The 12,826-nt window shown below is 38.1% G+C and overlaps 1 protein-coding gene across 6 annotated transcripts in view; it reads right to left on the reverse strand.

Annotated features, from left to right (window-relative positions):
* Nucleotides 1–595: 595 nt before the first annotated feature.
* The window catches only part of LOC143279676 (calcium uptake protein 1, mitochondrial-like), a 31,529-nt gene continuing 19,298 nt past the window's right edge, over nt 596–12,826 (reverse strand). For all 6 annotated transcript variants that reach the window (XM_076583802.1, XM_076583784.1, XM_076583766.1 and 3 more), the window contains 6 exons: nt 12,207–12,289; nt 11,162–11,356; nt 10,411–10,551; nt 9,770–9,878; nt 9,150–9,239; nt 596–2,500 (listed from right to left, as the gene is read on the reverse strand). In XM_076583802.1, coding sequence (XP_076439917.1) covers nt 2,352–2,500; nt 9,150–9,239; nt 9,770–9,878; nt 10,411–10,551; nt 11,162–11,356; nt 12,207–12,289 — 767 coding nt within the window. In that variant the 3' untranslated portion in view covers nt 596–2,351. The remainder of the gene's footprint in view (nt 2,501–9,149; nt 9,240–9,769; nt 9,879–10,410; nt 10,552–11,161; nt 11,357–12,206; nt 12,290–12,826) is intronic.

The raw sequence follows: 12,826 nt of genomic DNA on the forward strand, positions 1-12,826 counted from the left end.
TTTTATCAGAGAAATTTGTTTCCTGTCCTTCACATTGTATTATATTCATAAGTGAGTTTAAATTTAGCAGCTTTTTTGCATTTGTGAAAGATGTTCTTGATTTCATGATGTTCTCATGTTCATTGCACATTATAAAACCATTGTACTGGATGATTTCAAAATTAAGATGGCAGTGTCCAAATCAACAGGCTGATTTTTTTGTGATATGATCAGTTTGATTGTGTGACAGAATCAAGTGAGGAAAGAGGATTCACATACACACGTTACATCAAGATCGAACGGAATTTTGCCAAGGCAAACTCTGGTAGATTTGTGAACAAACAGGATAAATTTGACCAAGTGTTACAAACTCAACAATACATTCAAAGTGGTGTTAATAAAGTGGTGTTATATTACCATATAACCAGAAACCTGTTGATGACATTTGTTACCAAATAACCAGAAAACAAAATATTTTGAATCCAATGGATGGTACCAGATAAAGATTTTAAAAAATGTTTAAAAATTATTTCACAGGCAAAATCTGTACAAAAAACAATGAATTTGCAAGTGTTACTTTTTTTTCCTTTTCCAAACATTTTCATCTGTAAGATAGTAATTTCTCTTTCTTTAAGATTCTCATTTTGTTAGGTATTGGTTGAAAAGATGTAGTCATGTGGTGAGAAATGATTTGGTAAAGAAATGGTTCTCTAGGAACCCTGTGCTTCATTGTGTTAGAAATAACTGATACCCAAGTCATGCCATTCGAGCTATTGCTACACCGAGAAATATAAATGTCCACTGACAATTGATTGTAAATCTGTTGTCAATGGGAACTTACTGAAATGGTTGGACTAATACCAGTAACAAGAATACCAGTAACTGTTTCAAAAATAACTTGGGAGCTGGAAAAACAAAGTTTGTGATGAGACATCCTTTTGCCCAAACCGTCTCCAACTTCCCCCTCACAAAGTTCAGTTCTACTAATGCTACTGAAACGTTCTACATTTCCTAAATCATAGCTAGCTATCAACAAACTAACTGGTAAGATAACCAGTAATGCATTAGAGGGAAAAGGTAAAATATATTGCAACAAGATTAGAAAAAGAATCATGAACCCCAATCCAAATACAAAACAATCCAACTTACAAGCAATCAATACTACAAAATATATCCTTTGAACTCGCCTTGCAAAGCATTTGGATCACAGCAATCTGTTGAAAATGGCTTGGATAGAAGCAGAACTGATTATTCTTTCCATGTCACGGGTACAGAAATAGTTGTGCAAAGTGACTAGTTTTAGCTACTTAGTTCCTCTTTTCTTTTGTGCCAGAGATGCTTTGCATTTAACATTTCTTGAAATAGTTATACTGATGAAAGTATTGGCAGCTTTCTATAAGGTAGTCTCTGTCCATCAGTTCATTTTTTGTTTGATGCCTAAATGGCAAGATATCCATACATGCAATCAAACAAGTAAAAAGTTTTAAAATGAACAGCTAACATTTTGAATAAAAATGCACATCTTTCACTAAACCATATTAATCAACACTTACTTGCTGGATAATTATTTACCATCACATGTATCAAAGAAAAACCAAAAACTGTAAACTGTACAGTTGGATTTAATAAATAACTTTAATAGCACGTACTATACTGTGACTGGCTGGTGCATACTCAGTAGGGGTCTGATTCCTGTCATGTGATAATGTATTTTGTTAGTGCTTCAATAAGTATATAGCTATTGTTTATGAAAAATTAAACTCCAAACAATCTTAAACTCCAAACAATCTCGCCTCTGTATTTGTAGACAACTGCACACTTTCATTTCAAAGGAGAAAAAGGAATCTTTCTCATGCAGGTAATCAAAATCACTCAAACTCCTTAATTACGCATTTCATCATGGACAGTCATGATTGTTTCCAAAACAATAAAGGAAACGCATGTAACAAAAATCACAGCATTGGGGAAAGATATATATAAAGCCTTCAGACTGTTTCGTTTGAGGAACTGCAACAACCAATAAAAAAAAAAACTGTTTATCTCGGATAGCTGCAGCTGTTGTTAGAAAAAATAAAAGAAATTGTGTTAATCTGAATTTATGTAGTCTGCAAATTTAAAAAAAAATCTGAATTGCACAATTCTGAAAGATAAAAGAGGAGTGCAGCCTTGAAGGTGAGCTATATATGTCTGGGTCAGCAGTGAGGTACTGTTCTCATCTTATCTTTACTGTATGAAGGTGACAAGTGTCCAATAACCTGCAGAAATAAAATGCACTCTATATATGAAGTGAAAACCCCAGCAGTCATTATATGTAATCTCCAGTGCTGCATGGTGGGCACAGTCAGTCCCAGCTACTGCCAAAGCGGTGGGGTCTAATCCAGGAAGGTGGTGGTTGTGGTGGCACACTTCCACATGGCATTGAGCAGCTTGACAAATCCAGTGTCCTTCGGCTTTTCCAGTCCCCGCATCACACGTCTCTTCATCACAGACACAAACTCCTTGTTGCTCAGCTCTCCATCATCTGTAAAATCACAATTTCACTTTTCATTAACCAGTAGAGTGCTTTTAAGACATCAGCTGACGTCCTACAAAAAGTATTGCCATAGTGCCTATAACATGTCCACTGATGTCCTGCATATGTTCTGATTTTCCCTTCATTGGAGTTTGGTTCAATTGACATAAACAGACTCTGAATGGTTAGTTTGATGTGTCTGGATTATAAAAATGCTATTAAAATGAAAATACATCGGGTAGAAGACCCCTTTCTGCTCGATAATACTTTGCTAACTGACCACATGATGCGTGCATGGAAAAGGGGGTTGCATCAAGTGCAAAAAAAAAAGACTGAAAACTGTGCCCAGTAAAGCAAATAGTCACAGTCAGCAGATTTACACAGTTCTGAAACCTCTGCTTGTGATTATGGACAGATTTTGCGATGGAGAAAGATCTCTCTTGTCTGATGATTGGTTTGAACATGATTGACAACAACTGTGATGAAACTGACAGCCCATTTGATGGTAATTCAGTCCGTCCATCCAATCAGACAGGGTTTTTGAACAAGTGGCCATGACTGACAGAATATGTGCAGCGAGCATTGGATGAAGGGGAGGAGAGGGAGAGGAGTGATGTAAGACGACTGGTCGAATGCCAGCCAGAGGTCATCAAGGGGGCGTGGCTCTTGGGAACGAGTAGTCTTATATTTCAAATGCAGACTGTGAAATCGACAACTGCCAGTGCTCCACAATTTTCACAAAACGCAGTATTGAACCTTCACTGGACGTGGAACACGTGCTTTTTGTTTTTAACATTTTTCCCCCCAGCTGAATCAGATAGATGACTTGTTGGAAGAGGTGCCAAGCCGGATGCACAGCAGACACTTTAATCAGCCCACATGCAACTTGAAAGGAATGAATGTCATCAAAGAACTTCACCCTCTCACTTGCGAATGCTCTTAGCTGTCAAAAAGCTTGCTAGCTCAGTTTCTGAGATTGTGATTGACCTTTTGGCCTCTTCTGAAGAAATCCAACTTTGACACAAACATTTTGAAAAACTATCGACCAGTTTCTATCTTCCATTCCTGTCCAAACTCCTTGAAAAAACTGTCCTGAAGCAGCTCAACAATCACCTTTGTTTCAACAATCTCATCCACCCATTTCAGTCTGCCTATCGTGCTGACCACAGCACCGAAACCACTCTCCTCCACATCCTGAATAACCTACTGCTAGTGTCCAACTCAGGACAGATCTCCCTTCTCACTCTTCTCGACTTGTCAGCCACCATTGACACGATAGACCATTCAATCCTTTTTTCCCCGTCTTCATTGACTCACTTGTGTAAACAAAGTGAGTCTATGTTTTAACCTGGTGTTCGGTTGTCTCTGTGTGTGTGTGTCCGTGTGTCAGTGTCCGTGGTAAACTAACATTGACATTTTCTCTGCAAATACTTTGTCAGTTGACACCAAATTTGGCAAAAAAATAGGAAAAATTCAGTTCTTTCCAGTCATCTTGTTTAAAACAATATTGCACCTCTGGGATGGGCACAAAAAAATTTAAAAAAAAGAAGCCTAATTATATGCAAACTGCATTTACTGTTATATTTTTTGTGTTCTCTAAACTTGGCACTTTGACCTCTTATTCTGACACAACAAGAGGAGTCATTATTATCATTTTTTGTTCAAACAGGAACTTCTTTTGCTAAGCATGGAATTTTGATTTATTTTGCAAACGTTTTTGGTGCAGACAGTAAAGAAGGGAAATTACTCTGTAATTAATGCTAGGGGACTTAATTTATCACAAGTGAGTCTTGAAGGCCTTGCCTCTCTTGTTTTACATTTGGTATCAACAGCACTGTTCTAAACTGGTTCAATTATCTCACTGATTGGTTCCAGTCTGTCATTGCTGACAATTTCCAGTCTGAACCTGTTAAAATTGAACATGGAGTCCCACAGAGATCGGTTTTAGGCCCAGTGCTCTTCACACTGTACACTGCTCCTCTCGCTGAAATTATAAACCGCCATAATGTCAGTCATCATTCTTATGCTGATGACACTCAACTCCAGAAGAGTGATACCCCCGAAAAACTGTCGTCGCTCTTGCAAGAAACATCCAACTGCTTCCTGGACATTCATAATTGGATGACTCTAAATAAGTTACAATTGAACGCGGACAAAACTGAAGCAACGATCACAGGAACTAAACAAAAACTCTCTTCCATCACAACTGACACAATCAAACTTGGCAGTACATCCATCCCTCTTTCCAGTTCAGTCAGGAACCTTGGCATTGTCCTTGACAACACATTGTCCATGCAAAAATTTATCAGTCAGACATGTCAATCCTGCTACTGTCAATTGCGGCGCATCGGTTCCATCTGTCCATTGACGCAACATCTACACTTGTCGTTTCTCTCATTCTCTCTCGCCTTGACTACTGTAACTCTGTTGTCTTGTTTGCCTGCTTCATCCATTCAGTCCCTTCAGCACATACAAAACTCTGCTGCCCGACTCGTCCTCAGAAAGAAAAGATCTGAGCACATCACTCCTCTTTTGCAACATCTCCACTGGCTCCCTGTCTCTCACAGAATAAAGTACAAGATCAGCACTCTGTGTTATAAATGTATTCACAAATCAGCCCCTTCCTATCTCTGTGGCTGCTTTCACCTCTACACTCCATCTCGCTCACTATGATCAGCTTCGGATCCACTCTATTTACGCATACCCAGATTCAAGCTCTCGACTGTTGGCCACCGTTCTTTCTCTGTCTCTGGACCTTGCAACTGGAATGAACTTCCTCTTTCGCTTTGTCAAGTCTCCACACTCAGCTTTCAAGTCTGGCCTTAAAACCCACCTCTTCCCAAAATAGCCTCCCTTCCATGCCTCTTCCTTGTCTTCAGTTTCTCCAGTTTTATAGTTATGCATGCGTGTGAATGACTGGTGCGAAAGCGCTCTGACTGGTCTCTGCACAAGATTCAGCACTATATAAATTCCATTATTATTATTATTATTATTTACGTTAACAATACCCACCTTTGTCATTGCTGGGGCAGTGATTCACTTACATGTCTGCATGGGCTGTGATTTGGTTTATAAATTTATAGCCTGTTTTAATTTCTTCTGCAAGTATAATCTGACAATAGGCATGCTATTTCTAGCTGTATTTTGTTTCTTTTCTTTAAGGATGTCATTATGTAGAGGTGGAAATAGATGTTTTTGTTGCACAAAAATGAGTATATTGACTTTACATGCCTGAACAGTTATCTACAATCAACCTAATTGGGGAAAAAAGCCCAGAAGCAGAATCTACACTCATTTTCCTTCACAAAAACATTTACTTTCTTTCTGTATCGCCCACAGTTTTTGTACTCTATTTGTTTTGTGATTTATTACCCTCAAATCCTAAAAATTCCCTGGCATGGGGAGAGCACTTTAAAAAAAATTGTTTTTTTTTTTTACAAAATTCTCTGGCACTGAACTGGTTAAAACTGGTGTTTTCAATTTATCTTTCCAGACATGGACAGGACCATGAAAGCAAAAACCATTATCTGCGTCTCTTCATTATTAAGACTTGAAAGAACCACCACCCAAACATGAAAAAAAAGTCTGCTTTTTTTGTGTGTTAATCTTAAAGTAATGTAAAGTGACATAGAGTCAAGCTTTTTTTGTTGTTTCACTGTGAAAATTTTACTTGACAAGCCAATATCTTTGAGAGATCTTCTATGATAATGTAAACCAAATGATATAAAATAGCATATTTTGAAAGCATGCTTGAATGTATATTATTACTGGAGAAGTATTCATTTCATGGTTTCTTTTTACCACTTGTATTGATTAAAAAAAAAAAAAGTGCAAGCTTTGGCAAGTCTGTCACAGCAAGGTAGTAACTACTGAAAGATATATCCATTTATGTCACAACTGGTTATTGATTTACTTCAGACATCTTGTTCTTCTTTAACCATGTGGCCTAAATCTGGAAAGCAATTTACATACATAAAAATGGTTGGGTCAGGCAGGGGTATGCATCAACTTTTAGGGAGAAAATGAAAATCTTACAAATGTCTCTAAGTTTCAATATATGTTTGTGAAATGTGTAAACTGCATCAATTAAACCAAATTATAAATTCAATGTCTGAAGTAAGTTTTTGACAAACTAAAGGCAGACCACACTCTTCTTCTTCTGTGTTTGTGGGCTGCAACTCCCATGTTCACTCGTATGTACACGAGTGGGCTTTTACGTGTATGACCGTTTTCACCCTACCATAAAGGCAGCCATACTCCGCTTTCGGGCGCAGACCACATTCATCAAAATATCACATTTTGAATATGCAAGCAAACTTTAAACTGAAGTTTTTTGGTTTTCCTCCATCTTCACAACATTCTGGCTCAGGCACTTCATAACAAAAACGTAACGCTTTTCCAACAATCCATATAAAACAACATGCAACACTGTAGAGAGAGAAAAAAAAATTTCCTCATAAACTGTAAAAGATAAAAAAAGAAAATCATTGATTTTAAAACTGAATACTGCAAAACTAGGTGTATACACATCAATCGATCCAAAATTATATTTTTCGCTCAATGTCCGAAAATGAGAATTTGTTGCACCAAAAGGTTTGTGAGCTGGAATCTGAACATTTCCATATCAACTAGGCAGTTCTATTTACATTGTACTGACATTTCACTGTTAAATATCCAAAACACGTGTTTGTATCTGCTGTCCTGAATATTGTATTACTGTACATAACAAAGTGGCCATATCTTTCCCACCAATATCCTGTACCTTCTCATTAGTTGTGTAAGAGTTAATCTTTGGAATGGCAAGGGAGAGATTATTTCTCAATAACTGCATTTTGGAATTTGGTGTCTCACTTTCTGCAGGATAGATTTTGTGAAACAACTCATATATTTTACACTGCACAGAAAGAACTGCAAACTGGTAAAGCTAGTAATACCAGAGGCACTAAACTTAGCGAGATGAATCACTCAGCGCTTCGCGTGAAGCCGCCGCGCGAGCAGCTCTCGCCCGGAAATAGTATGCGCCCTCAAGCGGCCAGACAGTTACGGCAGCAGAGGAAATGGCTTGGTGTTCTGCTGTAAACTGCAAAAACTCGCGCAAAAAAGGATGGACATTGTTCCGATTTCCCAAAGATGAAGACAGGTAAGCGTTTCATGATTTTGTTTAATGAAGTATCGTGTTGATATGGACATTTATGTCGTTATTACATTCGTTAGTCAGAGCTTTGTTTAGCCAAGTGTGCAAAGTGAAAGTAGTTTTCAGCAAAACCGAAAGTAGAGCTGTGAAAGGTATCCGTGACGTTTTGTGATTGTGACTTTGGGTCTGGGACAGACAACATTAGAGCGGCATCAAAACTGAACCCAAAATGAGGCACTGTTTTAGTGATTAGAACCATAGTGATGCATTGATATAATTATGCAACACTGAATGTGTTGCTATGGTTGTAGTGTAGTGGTTATGGTAGACTGCTCAGCTAGCAGTCATAGTAATAGTAATCACTACTTGCAGTAGACGCCAGTCAAATCTTTCTAGTAATCAGTAATCACTCAGTTTAGCAGGAATGGCAGTAATAGTAGAAGCAGTTGCAGGAGCAGCAGCAACAGCAGCAGTAGTAGCAGCACCAGCTTTGTCATCATCATCATCATCTTCATCATCATCAGTAGTAGTTGTTGTTGTCGTGGTAGTAGTAATAGTACTGAGAAGGATGAAGAGAACAACTGAGGATGAAATGATACCAGTTTCTATAAATTGAAAACTGAATGAAAATAAATATTGAAATGCTATATTGCTTTTTTTGTACAGATGCAAAAAGTGGGTTCAGAACACCAGGCGAGCTGATCTACAGGGAAAAACCAGCGAGTACCTGTACACTAACTGCAAACTTTGCTCTGAACATTTTGAGCCAAATCAGTTTATGAATCCCAGTGCGGAAAAATTGAGTCTTGTGTGGAATGCTGTCCCCACATTATTCAACATTCCAAATCCACCACCTAAAGTCACAACAAAAAGAAAAATGCCCTGTCGACAGGATCACCCTGCAAGTTCCAAAAAAGCCAGAACCAGCCATGAATCACAGGAAAAAGCAGGTAATTTAATTTACTGTATATATTTGTATGTTTTTAAATTGCTGTAGCTTTTATATGTACAAGTATTTTGATATAATTATGTCAGACTTGTTATCTCTGCGATAATATTATTTAGATCTGTGTATATCACATTGTGTGGGGTGTGGATGAGGAGAGTGAAAAGGTAAAACATAAATGAACATATATGTCATTATTTCTGTCGCCTTGTCAGTGTTTCTCTCTCTCTCTCTCTCTCTCTTTGCTGTATCTCTTTTAAAACCTACGGAGAATCTGCAAAATTATGTCGATAACCCACGTATTTATTTTGGGGGACATGCCGCAGACAGTCAACATACGCACATGCTTTTTCTGTGTTGCTTCTCCTTTGCGCCTGGCTGCTATCTACTGTCTGGGGGAAGGGAGAGGGTGGTGAGGGACGCGGCGCGCCGCGAGCGAGCGAGGCTTCAGTTTTGCACATAGGGGAAAGAAGGGAGTGTGCCCTCTCCCTCCTTCTACACTCTCTGGTAATACCCTGCTGTCTTTTGGAAGACAAATCTATGTTGTCTACTTATCAGATTAATCACACCATACTTACTGTTTTCATCAAACAGTGTGAAGACCACATCAATGATGTGTTCTGACAAGTCAGCCATTGCCACTGTTTTAGCAACATGGCGGAAAGTTTCTGAAAACCGAAAGCACTGATTACATGAAACGTCACAAATTTCACTTCCCAAAATAATGTATTACTTCTTGCTTTTTCAAAAACTGCTACTTTTCATTTTGCTAGTTCATCACAGTTCACAAAATTGTCTCAAAATACTTGAATAAAAAGATGCATAGCTGTCATGGCTCACAAAATGAAATGAAAGCAAATAGAACAGTTAACAAAGCCCCTTTGTGTGCATACATGTTACAAGCTCCTCCAAGTTAAATGAAATCAAACAGGTAATCTTTAATAACTGAACAACTGTTTTCAACAAAATCAAACAATATGAAATAACTGAACAACCCTACCTACTTATGTATGAAATTGGAAAAACTGAGAAAAATAAGTGTGAAACTGGAAGAGTTCAGTATTTTTCTGGGAAAGTTTGGTTGACAAAATTATCAAAAATCAACAAGAGGTACTTTTAAGACCCCCAAACAAACAGGAGTTTCCTTATTCCCACCCCCTCCACATGTGAGTGTGTGAAAGAAAATGAAAAGGATTACCTCTGTCAATGGAGACACCAGCCAGGTGATAGAAACTCAGTGCTGTATCCACGTCATTGATGCTTTTGAGGAACTTCCAGAATGCAAGGTACTCTTCAAAAGTGATTCCCTGCAGGCAAATGTTCATAACCCATTTCTCAGAGGTTTATTCATTGCATCAAAAGGTTTATACACCATAATGTAGCTTTATCCACCCTGCTAGTACTGTAACATTTATACAATGCAGAAGGACAAATGGCATCTTTTCTTAACAATAAAGTACACAACTTGGGTCTAACCAAGGTACTTGAAAAACATGTGCTGTGCATGGGAGCTACACAGATAAATTCATCCTTACCTTTAGCACTCATGCCACAAAATTACATGTGCACGTCCTTGTGTGCTGCACATTTCTCTAGCACTTATCTTTTTAAGCCTTTTTCGTGTGTGTTCCTTGTACGTGAACATGCCTCACTTGTAAGCATCCAAGAAAAGAAGCTGGTAACACTGTTCAACAATAAACAACACTGTTTTCAGAAAAATATACTTGAAAAACACACACACACACTGAAATCACATAACACACACACAGTCATAGAACTGAAACAGATTCCTCCAGTTCCAACTCAAAACAATCAACAAGAACAAACTGTCACACTTACAACTGGTTCCTCACTGAACTTCCTCTTGACACGTTTCAGCATGCGTGCCATTTTCTTGGAGGGCAGGCCAGCATATGTCAGAAGGATGCTGCCAAAGTCTTTCTCAGAGATTTTACTGTCATCATCACAGTAACGTTCAAACTGAAACGTAACAAATTTACATTCAGAGTAATGTTAAATGCCCCTTGTCCTCACCTGTGTCATTTAGGATACTTCTGACTATTTTTTCTCGGGTGAAAAAAAAAAAGCCAAACACTTTTTTGTCTCGTTTCCATACATGTTTCTGTTTACATGACAATACAATTTTAGCAAAATCAAAGCAAGGCATGCAAGCTGCTTATATTGACCCTATTCATATTTTCTGGCTTACCATCAGCAATTAGTATGTCAAACTGAAAGTTATGTGTCTGAAAAGAAGTGATTCCATCTCAAGCAGCCCACACTGATCAACATTTTATTGTTCAAACCTTCTCTATCTTCATCTCAACTTTCTAGCTTGGAGAATTCATAAAAACTCCAAATGCTTCAATGAGAATCCACACAAACCATCATGCTGGCAAGATGGTGGACTAAAGTGCAAGCATGTTTTGTGTAAGTGCAGGCACAAAGTACACAAACAGTACCTCTTTTTAAAAGTCAAAATCGTTTCCTTGCCAGTCTTTTTTCCAGTCTTTTCAGTCTATCAGCTCAGTATGGCTTTGTTCTTACTATCACTTTAATGAAAATGACCAACTGAACACATCCTGCCTACCTCAATACGGTTGATCTCTCGCTGGAGCTGGCGCTGAAAGTCCAGGAAATCTTTGTGCGTCAGCTTCTTCTTGCCATCCTTGCCAAAGAAGTAGCACTGCAGAGAGGAACTGAGACCATGGTCCACACTGCCTGTTGTGGAATGGTCACGGTGACGCATGCCGATGTGTGTCTGATTGCGTATCACCTCCTGAACCTGGTCAGCACATGAGAAACAAAAGTCATGAGGATAATGAATGAATAGGAAAGTGGCACATACTTCTGAACAATGTAGTTCACTTTTCTTCAGCCATTTTTCTTGTGTGTATATGTCGAACGCAGAGAAAATGGACTTACACTGTTACTGCTTCTCTTTGGGAGAAGTATCTGGGTTTATTTCTCACGCTGTTACAGCTTCCCTTTGGAAGAAAGAAGTATCTGGGTTTATTTCTCTGTACCCTTTATCTGTAATCCGTCCCATGGGTCACACAAGCAGCATTAGTCTGAATGTGGTGTCTTTGTCTTAGACTGAGTTACACTTCTTATTTCTTGTTCAATAAAATCTTGAGGTAAATGCACATTCCACTGTACAGCAGCTGTCTTTTTTCAACAAGTTAGCATAATCATGTGCATCAATGGAACAAAAGTAACACCTAACCAGCTTTAAAAAAAAAAGAAAAAAAAAAAAGAAGAATCCGCCCCCCTTCCTCTCCACATTTTCTTATTTTTGGTGATCAAATTGTGTTCAAAGCCGAGAGTGAGTGAGTGACCCAGAAAGTGAGAGAGAGAGGGCGTATTTATGTCTGTCTGTCCTGAAACAGGGAAAGCATTCCACAAATGTTCAGTCACATAACATTACATTTGTACTGAAAAGTGTACCTGAACAAACATACCTGAGCAATGTGTTTTAGGACAAACTTTGTTTTTCTAAAATCAAAACATACACTTACCAGCAACGTAAGCATCCTTTCTGAAGTCAAAATATATAACATCATCAGCAATGCCTATGTAGTTGTAAAAACAAAACAAAAACAAAACAAACGAAAAAACGAAACATAATGTTTTACCCTGTTGAACTCTCCCAAGTCTAGCTCTCCATCACCATTGATGTCGAACATGCGAAAGGCTATCTCAAAATTCCTTGGGGGGGCTGCAACCACATAAACATAATCATGTGACAATGTGAAGACGTCATTCAATAAACGCTGATACAAAAATGACTGGAAGCTGGTAAAATCTTGCCACTAACAAAAATAGAAAAAAACAATGGTACATTTGTATAACAGTGACTGGCCTCAAAACTGATTTAAAATCTTAACACATTCTCAGTAAGTACATCAGAAACATTTTCACAAATAGTTTTGTCAAAAATGATATATCTGGCTTTACTAACAGTCACTTCAAAACGTGGTTTTTTTTTTTAAACAAACAAAAAAAAAACCCACAAAAAAAACAAACAAAAAAAAACCCCCACACACCTTAGGTTTAGATCTAAATCCAGGCCAAAGATGAAATCTGTAAAATCATTTAAGTGCTATGCAGTGACAGTCACAGTGAAAGCTGTTTTCTACCTCTCATCTGAATAATGGGATTAACACAGGAACAGAAGTTGGGCCAATTTATCAAGGAGTCAGCTGATGACTGCATCAGTCAACAACATCAGTTCTGTCTCACCAATATCCCCCGT

Source organism: Babylonia areolata, chromosome 1, assembly GCF_041734735.1.
Source record: "Babylonia areolata isolate BAREFJ2019XMU chromosome 1, ASM4173473v1, whole genome shotgun sequence".
In the NCBI taxonomy this organism is placed as follows: Eukaryota; Metazoa; Mollusca; class Gastropoda; order Neogastropoda; family Buccinidae; genus Babylonia; species Babylonia areolata.